Source organism: Geotrypetes seraphini, chromosome 4, assembly GCF_902459505.1.
Source record: "Geotrypetes seraphini chromosome 4, aGeoSer1.1, whole genome shotgun sequence".
NCBI lineage: Eukaryota > Metazoa > Chordata > Amphibia > Gymnophiona > Dermophiidae > Geotrypetes > Geotrypetes seraphini.
This window is the reverse complement of record NC_047087.1, coordinates 254,403,933-254,420,514: the sequence shown is the minus strand read 5'-3', so window position 1 is coordinate 254,420,514 and position 16,582 is coordinate 254,403,933. Positions and strand designations below refer to the sequence as shown.

The following is a 16,582-nucleotide window of genomic DNA, read 5'->3' as shown; positions in this document are numbered from 1 at the left end:
GCGTTCCTGCACTGCCCCAGGCCCTGACGGGTTTTCGGCAGAATTTTACAAGATGATGTCACCCCAGCTCTGTGAGTCACTGATGTCTTACTATGAGGAGGTGACGGAGACTGGAGCTTTCCCGGCCTACGCTAATTCTGCCACTATTACACTGATCCCTAAACCGAATAAACCCAGGGAGGAGGTTGACTCCTACAGACCTATATCCCTACTTAATGTGGACATAAAAATCTTATCCCGTTTGTTGGCAAACCGTTTGACTCCGCTTTTATCACACATCATATCATATGCACAGGTGGGCTTTGTTCAGGGTCGCCACTCTGTCCTCAACGTGAGACGCACCCTTTTGGCTATGGCTAGGGCGCAAGAATCGCGCGTTGGGGGCATTTTGGTGAGCCGGGATGCGGCCAAAGCATTCGATCAGGTCCTGTGGCCCTATTTGTTTTCGGTTCTTGAATATGTAGGTATAGGCGGGCATTTTCTAGCCGCATTGCGAGCTTTATACACATCCCCCACGGCGTCCATACTGGTAAACGGAATCCATACACCATCCTTTGAGGTAGGCAGGGGGGCACGCCAGGGTTGCCCATTGTCACCATTACTATTCATACTATATCTGGAACCCCTCCTCAGAACAATACAAAGAGACGATGTTTTGGTCGGATTAATGGAGGGAACATCCCAATTACGGGTGTTGGCATTCGCTGACGATATTTTGCTGACCCTGGCTTGCCCCCAGCAATCCTTGACTAGAGCCCTCGAGCTGTTGGATGAGTTCCATTTATTCTCTGGCCTAACCTTAAACAAACAAAAATCCTTAGTCATGCCTTTGCAAGATGACGTCCGTACTTCCTGGCAGGGGCCCTTTCAATTGGAATGGGCCACGAAATCTTTACGTTACCTGGGGATTTGGATTCCGCAGGACTTAACTCAATTGTATAAGCTCAATGTTCTCCCCCGACTCCAACAAACGGGACAGAGACTTCGAGCCTGGCGCTCTTACCCTTTATCTTTATCAGGGCGAATAGCCCTGTATAATATGATGATTATCCCCCAAAGGTTGTATTTATTACAGACATTACCCTTGCTGTTACAACACCGTCACCTTAGTGTGCTTCACAAGTCGTTAAATGGGTATCTGTGGGGTGGCAGGCGTTCGCGTATACCCCTCCGTACACTATTTCTTCCTGTATCACAGGGAGGCTTAGGACTCTTACATCTGGGGAGAATGAATATGGCATGCCAACTTCGTCATCTTAATGATTGGCTATGTGGGACTTCCCATTTTTCGGTGGTCGAGGTTGAATGCCTTGCATTTACCCCCTATCATTGCAGCTATTTACTACATGCTTCCACACTGCCTATGCGTACTCAACATTATGGGGATTTCTTGCTGGTTCCGTTGAGGAAAACCTGGAAGAAACTGTGCAAACATCTGCACATTAGACCAGACGTGACACCTTATTTACCAATACATGGCAACGTTGCCTTTGCTCCTGGAATAGGTCTCAGGGCCCCTACTAGATGGGCCCGAGGGGGGGTGTTTTATCTGTCTCAGATTTTAAACGCGGATGGAACCCTTTATTCATTTCAGAAATTGTTAGATGCTCAAATCCTTTCTGCTAATGACTGGCTGAGTTATGGGCAATTGTCTTACTATGTGAATTCCTTACCTAGACAGGCATTGTCGGACATTGTTCAAGATACGTTATCTGAGGCCCTCTGCCTAACAGCTCAAGACCCCACCCCACTCAGTGTTTACCATCGTTATCTGCAGGGGTTGGCTGGAGACCTGGACTATAGAACCTTGGCTGAATCCTGGTCCTTGGACCTACAAACCACAATCACAGAGTCCATGATACAGAGGAGCTTTAAATTGAGATCAAACATCCTGGTAGCAGCAACAGAGAGGGAACGATATTATAAGTTTTTGGTTCGTGCCTATATGGCACCCATAAGAGCATATCAAGCCCACATCAGTGCTTCAGCAAGATGCCCCAGATGCGCGGCTGCCAAAGCTACTCTTGGACACATGTTTTTGCTATGCCCAGGTATTCAAGCCTACTGGCGGCACATAGGGCTCACAATACAGTCTCTATGGAATTGCTCCTGGACACAGACGTCGACTTTTCTCTTTACATTGAAATTCTCATTGGACCCGGCTAAGCCAGGGGTGAAGGCATTTGTACAAAGGGCTATTCTGGTGGGCATAAAGACTATTTTACAATGCTGGTTGTCCCCGCATACGCCTTCTGTTTCGCAGTGGCGGACTCAGATGATTTATTGGGCTGGTTATGAAAGACAAGATGTTCTAGATATACATTCTAAGAAAGGGGTTCAATTTCTGCGATGTTGGAGACCTTTTTGTTCAACATTGTCTCCCGTAGCAAAAGCTAGATTATTGGAGTGAACTTACTCAGGCGAGTTTAACAGTGGCTGTTCCCTTTGGGGGGGGGGGAATGGGAGGGGAGGTCATTCTTTTGTGTATTGCACTATGTTATGACTTGTATCTCATGTTTGTTGTTTATCGAAAATAATAAAACAAATTTAAACATAAATGGCGCTTAACTTTTCTGGTTGTTTATAGTATAGCGCTATTTTTTTTTTTGCACCAATTTTTTAGGCAGCATTTATAGAATTCAGTCCATAGTGCACACTATTAATGACAACCATTTAAAAACAAAAAATGAATATGACAATGAGAAATTTCTAGCTGCCCATCCTTAGACACAAGCACCTGGCAAGATTCCAAAAATAGTTTCCAATCTGCTTACCCACAGGGATGAGCAGTGTATTTCCCCAAGCCTACTGTACATTAGTAAGTTTATGGACCTTTCTTCCAGGAATTTAGCTGTTAATTGCTTTCATCAGCAACAAATTCCAGGCAATAATTATCTATTGAGTGAAAAAGTACTTTCTCTGATTTATTTTCAATGTATTACTTAGAAGCATGGAGGAAATTTTTGATATAATGTCTAAATTCAAGTTTAGATGTTTTGCGGAACATGCACAAAAATCCAGTAGCAAACATTGGATTGAATTAGATTGGATTAGTTACTTTATATACCACTTATCACATCCTTTTGTTTCTAAAATGGCCATTTGTTAGATGTGTTTGTCCTCAGTGTACCTATCTTCTAGAACCATTTTCAAAACAACACGTCCAAAAGAAAATCACACTGGGATCTAGGAGAGGTCAGCATTTTTAGTATACTGGCCACATAGATATCCCAGCAGAGCAGTGGGACACCCTAGAGCAGGGATCTCAAAGTCCCTCCTTGAGGGCCGCAATCCATTCGGGTTTTCAGGATTTCCCCAATGAATATGCATTGCAAGCAGTGCATGCACATAGATCAAGCATATTCATTGGGAAATCCTGAAAATCCAACTAGATTGCGGCCCTCAAGGAGGGACTTTGAGACCCCTGCCCTAGAGGGCGCTGCAAAGTCTCAGGTACACCTCTCACCATAACCCCCTTATATTGTATGGTGAGCCCTCCAAAGCCCAACCAAAACCTACTGGTCTCAGCTGTACACCATACCTATAGCCTTTTTGCTTGTAGGTGTCACCTATATGATGGTACAATGGGATTAGGTTGGGTGGTGAATGGGTGCAAGTAAATTGTGGAGTACCCCCAGGGATCGGCATTATCTGCTGTATTGTTTAATATCTATTTGCTTCCACTGTGTTGAGAGATACAGGCTCTGGGGGTTAACTATAAGCTGTACACCGATGATATCCAGTTCTTGGTCCCGGTAGAGAATATAATGCAATCTGCAATCACATGGTTAGAAAAATGTTTTGGTGTAATCAAAGAATGGATGGACACTAATTATTTGAAATTGAATATGAGTAAAACCGAGATACACTATAGGTCGCCAAAACAAGTTGAGCTATTTCCATCTGTATTAATTAAGTCTAGACAATACAATTGTTTCGGTATCCAATGAATGCAAATATCTAGGAGTGATTTTGGATTCCACTTTGTCTTTTAAGCCACAGATAAGAGCAGTGGTATCTAAAGCCTTCTTCAAACTTAGGCTACATTGTAAATTAAGAGATTTTTGGCCAGTATAGGCTTCTGTATAGTAATAAGTGAAATTCAGATTCCTACAATTGAGTATTGTAACGCCTTTTACTTAGGATTATTGAAAAATGTAATTCAAGCTTTGCAATTGATACAAAATGCAGCGGAAAGATTAATTATGGGGGCCTCAAGATTTGACCACATTATACCAGTTGTAGTTAAGCTGGTTACCAGTAGCTGCTCGAATTGAGTTTAAAGTACTTTGTATGATTTATAAGCTGAGACAGAGTAAGCAGCAAGCAGGGATGAATAAAAGGACCCCTGAGTATCTTAATTAAAAATTCAGCCCGCGACTTAGCCTATGTTTTAGATTTCTGCCCATTATGTGACTGAGTTTGACACCCCTGATGTAGGCACACCTGACCTAGCTTGATAAAGACATGGGGGAAGCCACTGCTTCCCCTGTATCAGTAGCATGGAATATTGCTACTCCTTGGGTTTTGGCCAGGTACTAATGACCTGGATTGGCCACCATGAGAATGGGCTACTGGGCTTGATGGACCATTGGTCTGACCCAGAAAGGCTATTCTTATGTTCTTATCTTTCTCGCCGATATTTGCAAAGTCGAACATTGCGCTTTGGTGAACAGCATTGCTTGGAGATTCCATCTCTGAAGCAGGTGAGATTAGTGTGTCATCGTCACTCAATGATTGCAGCGCAAGGCTCCCAGTGGTGGTTCGTCTTGCTGCTTGAAGTCAAAGAGGCTTCATCTTTATTCAATTTTAGGAAACTGATTAAGACAGTATTTATTTGAGTGATACCACTCGTGTAAATGGGAATGATGAGCTTGAAGTAATGCTGGTTTTATGTATGAAACTGATTTTAGGTTTATCTTTTATGCCATACTGATTTTAGGATTATTTGTTATGTTATAATGGTTGTATGTCTACTGAGATGTTATTGATTGTAATTGTCTATGTTACGAATAATTGGAAAAATTGGGATAAGCTGAATTATAGCTTTTGGTAGAACTCTTTGTATCACATATTCAAAATGGAAAGGATAATTGCCATGCAGCAGGGAAATTTTAAGAAATTTCAGGTTATTTGGGAGCCATTAACAAGATACTGTAAAGATTGAAATTACTGCATAGAATAAATATTAATTTTTTCCCTTTTGTTCATACATATCCAGGGTGAGTGGGGGGATGAGAATATTTTATGATTTCTTTTGCTTATGAATAACTGTTGGGTATAGGAGGGAGAGTGTAGCGCAGTGGTTAAAAGCTACAGCCTCAGCACCCTGAGGTTGTGGGTTCAAACCCACGCTGCTCCTTGTGACCTAGGGCAAGTCACTTAATCCCCCCATTGCCCCAGGTATGTTAGATAGATTGTGAGCTCGCCGGGACAGAGAGGGAAAACTGCTCGAGTACCTGAATAAATGCATGTAAACCGTTCTGAGCTCCCCTGGGAGAGCGGTATAGAAAATTGAATTAAAAAAAAAAAAAATATATATATATATAAGGGAGGGAGGATATTTGATGCGAGTTAGAATTTGATGATATATTAAGTGATGTTAAAGTATAAATGATTGTATTATATGTTACACTTATTGTGAGTTTTAAAAATGAATAAAGATTAACAAAAAAAATTGTCTATGTTTGAATTGTGCATGTTTTCTGTAACTTGCTCATAATTTTCTTGATGTGCGAGTAAGAAATTTTTAAAGTAAATAAATAAAAATTAGATGCTTGAGAAAATTAAAAAGAGCAGTAGTAACAGAAGATGGGAAGAAGCTAGGTAGAAGAAAATAAGCATGAGCATTGGACTAGTTTTTGAAACTTTTATACTGAATCACAGGAAGAGTAGGACCGAAAAAGCCAAGCTGAATAGTATGGTGAGAAAGCAAGACAGTTCAGCAGTGGAGTAGTAAGGAGGGGGCGAGGGGGGCGGTCTGCCCTGGTGCCATCTTCCTCGGGGTGCTGGCACCTCTCCTCCTCTCCACTCCCCTCTTCCCCTACCACGCACGGCCCTTCCCTTCCCCCATACCTTTAAAAATTATTGCACGCGTCGGCTTTGGCGCTTTTTCTGATGTCACTTCCCGGACCCACGCCTAGGATGTGACATAAGAACATAAGAACATAAGAACTGCCATCTCCGGATCAGACCCATGGTCCATCGAGTCCGGCGATCCGCACACGCGGAGGCCTAGTCAGGTATACACCTGATGTAGTTTTAGTCACCCATATCCCTCTATGCCTCTCGTAAGGAGATGTGCATCTAATTTGCCTTTGAATCCTAGCACAGTGGATTCCTTAATAACCTCCTTTGGGAGAGCATTCCAGGCGTCTACCACTCGCTGTGTAAAGCAGAACTTCCTGGCATTTGTCCTGGACTTGTCCCCCCTTAGCTTCAAACCATGTCCTCTTGTCCGTGTCGTGTTTGACAATGTAAATAATTTATTTTCCTGCTCTATTTTATCGATGCCTTTCAGCATTTTGAACGTCTCGATCATGTCCCCTCGCAGCCTCCTCTTCTCAAGGGAGAACAGTCCCAGTTTCTTGAGTCGTTCCTCATATTCCAAGTTCTCCATACCTCTTATTAGCTTCGTTGCTCGTCTCTGCACCCTCTCCAGCAGTTTTATATCCTTCTTTAGGTGGGGAGACCAATGTTGGACACAGTATTCCAAGTGTGGTCTGACCATTGCTCTATAAAGCGGCATTATGACTTTCTCCGATCTATTCGTGATTCCTTTCTTTATCATGCCTAACATTCTGTTTGCTTTCTTTGCCGCTGCCGCGCATTGTGCCGACGGCTTCAGGGTCCTATCAGAGAGAAGGCTGAAGCTGGCGTGGGCAGTAAGTTGGTGGCTGTTCACGCCCAAGTTAAAAAGGTATGGGGAAAGGATGTGTTTGCGTGGTGGGGGAAGAGGGCAGGGGAGGAGCGCCACCACCCCTGGCGCTGCTCACTCTCTCTACGTTACTGCAGTTCAGTGTGAAAAATCAGCAGGAGAGGGAGCAAGTTTCTTAGATATAGATATCTTGAAGGCAGTTGTGCATGATATAAGGAACTTGAATAACAGAGTGCTAGTGAGGAGGAAAAAATAAGCTCTTGGCCCTCACCATCTCTAAAATTGCAAAGAAAAGCCTATTTTACATTTAAACATGTGAATCTTCATGAGCTAATCGGCACTATATTTTAGAATTCTATATCATTGGCAGAAGAATGTTAACATGGTTGGTTACGCTGAAGAGCGGCATTTATATATTCATAGTTTTCAAACTCTCGGGAATATAGAAATCACACTTACCTGATTTCATAATTATTAAGTTGCTTGATGGCACTTTTGGCCTCCTGTTTATTACCGAATGTTACAAATGCATATCCTCTGTTATTGCCATTGAAGTCCATCATCATTCTCATTTCATAGATTTTCCCAATCTGTAAAATATAGGGATAATGACCCAAAGAACAGGATGTGTGTTCACTTTGAAACGATGCTTAGGGTTTCCATATCAGACCTGAGTCGTTCCTTATTGTGTGTTGTGCATTGTTCTGCTATCAAGGGTAGGGAACTCCGGTCCTTGACAGCCGTATTCCAGTTGGGTTTTCAGGATTTCCCCAATGAATATGCATTGAAAGCAGTGCATGCAAATAGATCTCATGCATATTCATTGGGGAAATCCTGAAAACCCGACTGGAATATGGCTCTCGAGGACCAGAGTTCCCTACCCCTGTGCTATAGGATGCTGTCGGTGCTTCTGAAGTGCACTTCATTATTCACTAGATTTTCTAACTTAGATTTATTTTCTGACCCATGAACCAATTGAAAATAAATAAAAAAGACAAAGTGCTTAAGAGATACTTCTGCCTGAATCAACAAGGTAAATGACCCACGTTAATATTATCTGATATAGTAAAACAGCAATTATATGTACCACAAGAACTTTACAGAACATTTGTCAGGGAGCGCAGTGATTTACACTGGATGATAGAAAAGTGCCTTTGCACCTCTTCATATCCCTCATATATCATAGTAAATAGCACAGTTTTTGGTGGAAATGGCTTTTATGTTTTTTTTGACATGTACAGTTAACTTCAGTAGCCTTAGCTTACCCCCTTTCTATAATTCAGATAAATTGTTGAAACCATGTCCTTACTGTATATCAAGGTAAATCCAGTTATGTGGTGGTGCCTGTGTGGGCTCATGTTGAAGCACTACAGAAATACTAGACATTGCAATGGTAACAAGGTGTCATCATAGCTTATTATAATAAAAGGATACTTGACACCTTGTGGTCGCAGCTGGTACTGCAGCCTCAGAGCATTCCCTAGATAGGCATCTTGAGTACAGTATTTGCACTAGTTGCAGAAGAAGAGGGAACAGTAATGTGGGATGGGGGAATGATGAGGACAATTTGCAGAAGCACCGGGCATTATGAAATAAAAGAGTCCATATCATGATCAAGGTGTACCTGTGCTATCGTAGATGGGGAGCAAACTTGATGGAACAGGTTTGCTGGTAATAGAACAGTGATGGCAGTGCTACTAACACACTGCTCCTGCTACTGGAATCTCTCTCTCCTGTGTAGGTTCAATAATCAGCAATTTCAATCACATCATGTACCTATCTGATCTGTGAAACACATGAGAGAGATGGTCCAGAGGAAGAAGGAGTAGATGAGAAGTGCCCAATTGCCAGTTTTATTCTTTTGCCTAGTGGATCAGGCCAAGAAAGTGAGAGAGATAAATGACCTTGTTAGGTAGGAGAAACAGGAGAGGGCTGATTTGAAGCTACAAGGAAAGGAGAATAGGAACTTAAGGACTGTATAGATTCGAAGACTAGATGAGAAAATAGGTTGGGAATGAGAATGGTGTTTCTGGCATTGGATGGATAGTAGAAGCAAAAGAAACTTGGGGATAGGGGACATAGATTTAGAAAAGTGAGGACTCAGGGCCAGATTCTCAAAACTTAAGGTTGCCTTTAATGTGGTCGCTAAACCGGTTCCAGCCGATTTAGCTTACATGCGTTTTAGCGGTGGATTATAGCGTCATTGCATCACGTCCGCACATGCGTAGATGCCATCTGGGGCGGGGCTTGTGGCGGAACAGGGCATGATAAAGGGAGAACTGATTGGTCCTGGGGGTGTAGCCATGGGTCCGGATTTTCCTAATATTAATACTTATATGCATAAGCTCATAAATGCAATGGGATGTACAGCAGAGGTGTAGCTAGCCTTCTGATTTTAACTGGGCTCAGAGGTAGACCGAGGGAGCAATGTATTCCTTCCCCCATACCAAAGCACCTATCAGTCAAAAAAATTCCCTGCTGAGCTATTCCCCCCCACCCCTGCCCACATACACTTTGTGCTGCAGCAAATAACCTAGAAGTCAGTGGGGTGCCTCGGCCACCTCTGGGACTCCCTGAGCACGCTCAGTTCTTGCATGCAGGTGCAGGTTCTTGCATGGAAGTGCAGATTTGGAGAGGGCCTGAACTCAAATTGGGGGTCCTAGACCAGAGGAGTAATAAGGGAGGAGGCAGAGGGCACCCCGCCCCGGGTGCTGTCTTCACAGGAAGTGCCAGCACCTCTCCTCCTCTCCGGACCCCATGGCATGAGCAGCATCTGGAATATGGGTACCTAATTCTATTATAGAAGTATAATCCAGTATAGGCACACCTTAAATTTACTCACCCTTGAAGGAACAGTGGAAAACAATTCTTCAATTCTGGGGACTTAGAAAATATTCAGGGGACTTAGAAAATATTCAGGGGTCTTAGAAAAAATTCTGAATAAAATTCAGGGGACTTAGAAAAAATTCAGGGGTCAGAAAAAATTCTGAATAAAATTCAGGGGTCTTAGAAACAAATTCTGGGGACTTAGAAAATATTCAGGGGACTTAGAAAATATTCTAAATAAAAAATTCAGGGGTCTTAGAAGAAATTCTGAATAAAATTCAGGGGACTTAGAAAAAATTCAGGGGTCTTAGAAAAAATTCTGAATAAAATTCAGGGGTCTTAGAAACAAATTCTGGGGACTTAGAAAATATTCAGGGGACTTAGAAAATATTCTGAATAAAAAATTCAGGGGTCTTAGAAGAAATTCTGGGGACTTAGGAAATATTCAGGGGACTTAGTAAATATTCTGAATAAAATTCAGGGGACTTAGAAAAAATTCAGAGGTCTTAGAAAAAATTCTGAATAAAATTCAGGGGTCTTAGAAAAAAATTCAGGGGTCTTAGAAAAAATATACTGGAAAAAATTCAGGGGACTTAGAAACAAATTCTGGGGACTTAGGAAATATTCAGGGGACTTAGTAAATATTCTGAATAAAATTCAGGGGACTTAGAAAAAATTCAGGGGTCAGAAAAAATTCTGAATAAAATTCAGGGGTCTTAGAAAAAATTCAGGGGTCTTAGAAAATATTCAGGGGATTTAGAAAATATGCTGAATAAAATTCAGGGGACTTAGAAAAAATTAGTCAGCAAGATTAGTTAGCGAGTGGGAAGCTGAGACAATGTTTACTGGCTTGTAATTTCCCTTGACTTAAATTTAGATTATACATTTACTCACCTTTTCCAAGTTGTAGATGAAGGTGAGTTACAAGCAAATACACCCTTTTGGATTTTGCCTAATGATTGCAGAGTTTAGCTCCTCAAAGTCATTCAAGAAATGTATACAGTTAGTCCAATGACATTTTTTTGCTTATAGACCTTCATTTCAGCACATTCAAGTGGACTAACATGGCACCCGTACTATTTTAGAACTTAATCAAGTGGATGCTGATCACCTTCAATCACTCTTGAAACTATCAAACTCAGCATTGATAACTGTGAATCAAAGTTTTTAATGATGGCCGTTATATTCTAAATATGTGTATTGTGCTGTATGCACTTAAATGAAAGAAAAAGGGACCTCAGAGAACCGTCCTGCAGACTAAACTTCTTTGTCTTTCAGTGCTAGGTCCCAAAAATCCTTTATTTTTTAAATTTTGCTTAACTCATATTTAAACTTCATTCAGAAAGTACCTAACTTATAAATCAAAAGTTTCATTTAAAGAATTACTTAACTTTTAAGTCAGAAGTGATTTCAGAGGGGAGCAGGGCTGGTGCGAGCAGCAGGCCGGGAGAAGTTGCTTGTGCTGGTGAAAATTTAAAAAGGGGAGAGCGCGAGCATGGCGTGGGAGGCAAAGAGGTGCCGGTGCCCCCACCAAAACAGCGCCTGGGGAGGTCAGCCACTCCTGCCCCTCCCGCCCCTTACTACGTCACTGAGTCTTTGTGACTTTGGCCTCTTGGGGGTTATAGAGTAATACCTAGTGGATAAAAATACTTTACTTTTTCACATAAAGGTATAAGTTCATCCTCAAAAAGATCACGGGGTAATTTGCCAATGAAAATTTCAGAGCCCCTCTCGGGAGGTGGAGCATCCCAGTCTGGAGGAGGACCTCCATACTTCCTCTGTCCATTTTCCTGAATGAAAACACAAAAAACTAATAATATTGACAAATGAGGGGGAGGGTCACATTATAAAGTCATTTTCACAAGATTGCGGCTGTATATGCACATAAATAGTCTGCTGGAAAATTTGCACCGAAGAGGTGGTTTTTGTCCTTCTGTTGGAAAATACTGACTGGAATAAAAATACACATATTTTCGTGATGCTACATACTTTACTGGTAGATGTATACATGGGGTAAATTCTATATATGGTTCCTAAAAAAATCAGTGCCAAAAAAATTGCTATTCCATATACTGCACTTAAAATTATGCATAGTTTAGAGAATGCTGTTACACCTGGGATCTATGCCTAATTTGGGGCGCTGTCATTTGCACCAATGACAATGTGGCACAAATGCCCACACCTAAAGTTAATGTATCACCAGGCACCGTTAATGCAAATCTTGTTTGAAGTATATATTCATACAACCAATACTACAACCTTAAGAAGTTATCTTACTGTTGTGATTAACTTCAATCTATTCAATTCAATATCATTCATAGGTCCTCAGCGGGCCACCACATACTCAAACATTTTCATTGTATGTTCCGACGTAATGGTGGAGTGAGCTGAACGAGTGTGTGAGTGAATTCTACTGTTATATACTTTTATGGTTAAATAGGTTAAAAGTTTTATAGGGAAGAATATATGCTGGGTTATGTCACTTTTACACATTATATATTTATGTAGGAGAGGGAGCCTTGATAAAGCCCTGGGAATTGACCGGGCGAAACATGTTGGCGACATCTGTTCCCTCCTGACTAACGTCGAACATATTAAGCTAAGTATTCTTAGCATATATTTAAAATCCATTTATACAAAGAAAATTAAAAAATTAGAAATGAGTATATGGTCCGATGAGGATTTGGAGCGTAAAGCCACATACAATGAAAATGTTTGAGTATGTGGTGGCCCGCTGAGGACCTATGAATGATATTGAATTGAATAGATTGAAGTAAATCACAACAGTAAGATAACTTCTTAAGGTTGTAGTATTGGTCACACCTAAAGTTAGGCACAAATGCCCTTATTCTATAACTGCATACTTAAAGGAATGCCCCTGAGCCATCCGTGACCCATCCATTTTTGCACCATTCAGGGTCATGTGCAAAAGTGGGGCCACTTGAGAGGAAATTTTGGGAAGCATTGCTTTATAAAATAGGTATCTATTTGACCTGCCAACCTAAATCACCTGCTATAAAGTTACTCTCCCAGTCACCGCAATGGCACTATCATTTTAGTTTAGATCTGTAATTAAGCTGTGATATACTGAAATGACTAACGTTTCTGCCAGATAATATTAACCCTGCCAAAATTATGTGTATCAAATAGCAGGTACAAATTAATTCAAATAGATTTATTGCTGTCATTTTTAAATTAAAATATGCGCATACTTTCTCTTTGAAAATCCAGCAAAAGCTCTACAGTGAAAAGTCTATGGGCCTCTTCTATCAAACTGCGCTAGCAGTTTTTAGGGCAGAGTGCCGCGCTGAATGGTCCGCGTTGCTCCCAACGCTCATAGGAATTCTGAGTATCCGGAGCAGCACGGGACATTCAGCGTGGCTCACCGCACTACAAACTGCTAGCGCAGTTTGAAAGAAGAGGCCCTATGTGTAGTTTTCATTACCACTATGGAGAAGAGGTTTAGGTAATATTGAACGTGGAGGGGCATTTTCGATAGGATGTCTAAGTCTGAGTTTGGACATTTTGGGAAAGACGTCCAGAAATCCAGTAGAGAAAACATCTATTCTCAAAACTGCAAGATGTCTTTTTTTTTTAAATGACCTATGTAGGCCTTTTGGTCTTTAGTACGTCTATCTTTTTTGGTCATTCTCAATTGTAAAGATGTCCACAACGCACAAAAGCAAGTTTTTTTGGATGTTCATGCAAATATTATTCTTAGGAAACTGTTTACAAACAGCTGAGCATTCCTTAGCACAGAAGGATGACTGCAGAGAATGTCATATTAAAAGTCCCAGGTACAGATATCACTTTAACTTGCTTCTATTGTAGGGTGAAACCTCCAAAACACATTCAAAACTTACTGTACTCGCCTGTATTCCACAACAATAGCCTTTATGCCTGCAGGTGTCATCTCAATGTAGGTACATTAGGTTTTGGAGGGCTCACCATACAATATAAGCAAGTTAAAGGGTTCATAGACAACCCCGCGAAAGACAAAGGCGCGCGCCGACAACTGAACGCAAGACGGAGGCGTGCGCTGAAGAAAATTACAGTTTTTAGGGGCTCCGACGGGGTTTTTTGTTGGGGAGCCCCCCCAGTTTACTTAATAGAGATCGCGCCGGCGTTGTGGGGGGTTTGGGGGGTTGTAACCCCCCACATTTTACTGTAAACTTAACTTTTTCCCTAAAAACAGGGAAAAAGTGAAGTTTTCAGTAAAATGTGGGGGGTTACAACCCCCTAAACCCCCCACAACACCCCCACAACGCGGTGCGATCTCTATTAAGTAAAGTGGGGGGGGGGGTTCCCCCCCCACACCCCCCTGTTGGAGCCCTAAAAACAGTAATTTTCTGCGGCGCGCACCTCCGCGCTGCGCTCAATTGTCTGCGCATGCATTTGTCCCGGTGCGCTTTTGACCTGACACCAAGTTAAAGTGACATCTGCATCTAGATCTTTTAATGAGAAATCCACTGCAGTAACCCTTCGAATGCCCTTCTGCTCTCTCAGCTCAAATGTCTCTGTTAACATCTGAAGCTGCTTGGGCTGAGAACTTTTCAAGAACCCCCTCGTAATACAAGCTAGAATGTAGGGGTTTTTTTTAAACATCTTTGGGCGGGATGGGGGGGTCAGTGACCACTGGGGGATTAATAGGAAGTCATCCCTCCAGTGGTCCTCTTGTTAGTTTGGGAATCTTTTTAGCATTTAGATGCTTTTCAAATAGGTCTAACTCCAAAAGTCCTAAAAAAAAAAAGCCCATGCAACAGTGCCGATAGACAAATCCCCAAGCGCACACAGAGAATTGCCCCACCAATTTAAATAAATGGCGCTTATTGCCTTTATCGTTTATTTAAATTGGTGGGACAATTCTCCGGCTGCTGTGTGTGTGTTTGGAGATTTGTCTATTGGCACTGCTGCCTGTTCTTCTGGCTTTTAAGCATCCTGTTGCAGCATTTTTTGAGATTTAACTTTTGTTAAGAAAAAGCCCAGGACATTATGGGCTCCTTTTACTAAGCTGCGCTAGCGGTTTTAGCGTGCGCTTATCACGCGCCGTATTGCCGCACGTGCTAGACACTAACACCAGCATTGAGCTGGTTTTAGTTCTTGGTGCGTAGCGTGGGGTTAGCACGTGCGGCAATGCAGCGCACGCTAAAAATGCTAGTGCACCTTAGTAAAAGGAGCTCGATGTTACAGGTTTGATTATGTCTGATGAGCATCTAAATCCTAAGCCCACCCTAAGCCTGCACATAACACATCTCTAACATGCCCCCTTAAGATTTGGACATACTAGAGACAAAACAACCAGAAAGATATCTAGAAAATCTGATCTGAGAATGCCCACTTGGACGTTTTTGACTAGTAAGATGTCCAAGTGCTGGTTTATGCTGTCTTTTGGACGTCTTTTTTGAAAATGTCCCTAATAGTAACACAGTAGATGACAGCTGATAAGGACCTGAACAGTCCATCCAGTCTGCCCAACAGTCACACTCATTATCAATTCATGATTAAACCAACAATGAAAGTGGTATAATGAATGTTATATAAAATATTTAATCATTGTATTTTTTTGGCATTTCTGAGATATAGACTATGGAAGTCCACCCAGCACTGTCCTTAGGTTTCAACTACTAGAGCTATCATTGAAGCCCACTCCAACCTATCTCAATCTCTTGTTAGGGTTACCAGTTGTCTGGGTTTCCTCGGACAGGTTTTCTTTGGAAGGAGTAGGGGCGGCTTTTTAATTTTAAAACTTCTGTCCAGGGAAACTGGACATCTAGTACCCCCTAAGCAGCTCACACACCAGTCCTCCTCCCCCCCCTCCCCCCGGAACCTATCTGGAGCTGTCCCTCCCCCCACTCACAGGATCTGGTGCTTGCTCACACGGCGTTGCTATAACTCTTTGGGCCATCAGCAGCGTGACTGAAGTAAACATGCTGCCTTCAATGACCCGGAAGCTCCTCCTCTGCTACTGCATCCTATCCCTGCATAGGCAGAAAGCAGTAGCAGAAAGAAAGCTTCTTGGTCACCGAAGGCAGTGTTTACTTCAGTCGTGCTGCCAATGGCCCGAACTTACAGCAGCACCGGCTGAGTAAGCACTGGATCCCAAGGGGATGGGGCAGAGGGGATAGCATGGGGAGGGTAAGAGAGATACTGGATTGTTGGGATGGGAAGAAAAGGGAAGGAAAGATGCCAGATCTCCAGGGGAGGGAATAGAAAGGCCAGGTTAGACCATGGGAGGGGGGGTGGGGAAGGGAAGGAGAGAGATGTCAGGCCACTGGACAGGGAAGGGGGGAGGGGAGAAGAGAGAGAGATATCAAACTAGGGAAAGGTAAGTAGAGGGAGGGATTCCAGACTAAGGCAGGAGGAGGGGAAGGGAAATGCTAGACCACAAATGGGGGAAGATGCTAGACTACAAATGGGGGAAGAAGGAAAGGAAAGAGGAGAGAGAGATGCCAGACTGTAGGAAGGAGAGGATAAAGATCCCAGACCATAGGAGGGAGAAAGGGGGAAGACAGATGGAGAGGGAAAGAGAGGGAGGAGATAGTATACAGGGATAGAGGGGACGGGGAGAGAGGGAAGACATTGTGCACAAGGATTGGAGGGGTGAGGAAGGGAAGAGAGATGGAAGAAATGCTGTTTATGGATAGATGGGAATGGGGACAAGAAAGAGGGAGGAGATGGTACACATGGATGGTGGCATGGATAGATGGGAAGGGAAGACATGGAAAAGTAGATAGATATGAGGAGGAAGCAGAAAAATGGAAGAAAGTCGAATATTAAAAGTTAATGCCAAAGATGGATGTAGGGTAGAAAGTGAAGGAGAGAAAACAGCAAATGGATAAGAAGGCCCTGGAAACAGTTAAGAGCACAGACAGAAGGAAG

General features: G+C 42.5%; 1 protein-coding gene across 2 annotated transcripts in view; it reads right to left on the bottom strand.

Annotated features, from left to right (window-relative positions):
- A1CF (APOBEC1 complementation factor) overlaps positions 1-16,582 on the bottom strand; it is a 100,523-nt gene that overhangs the window by 45,320 nt on the left and 38,621 nt on the right. For both annotated transcript variants that reach the window (XM_033943518.1, XM_033943519.1), the window contains exons 3-4: positions 11,359-11,493; positions 7,337-7,467 (exon numbers count right to left, since the gene is read on the bottom strand). In XM_033943518.1, the coding sequence (XP_033799409.1) occupies positions 7,337-7,467; positions 11,359-11,493 (266 nt within the window). The remainder of the gene's footprint in view (positions 1-7,336; positions 7,468-11,358; positions 11,494-16,582) is intronic.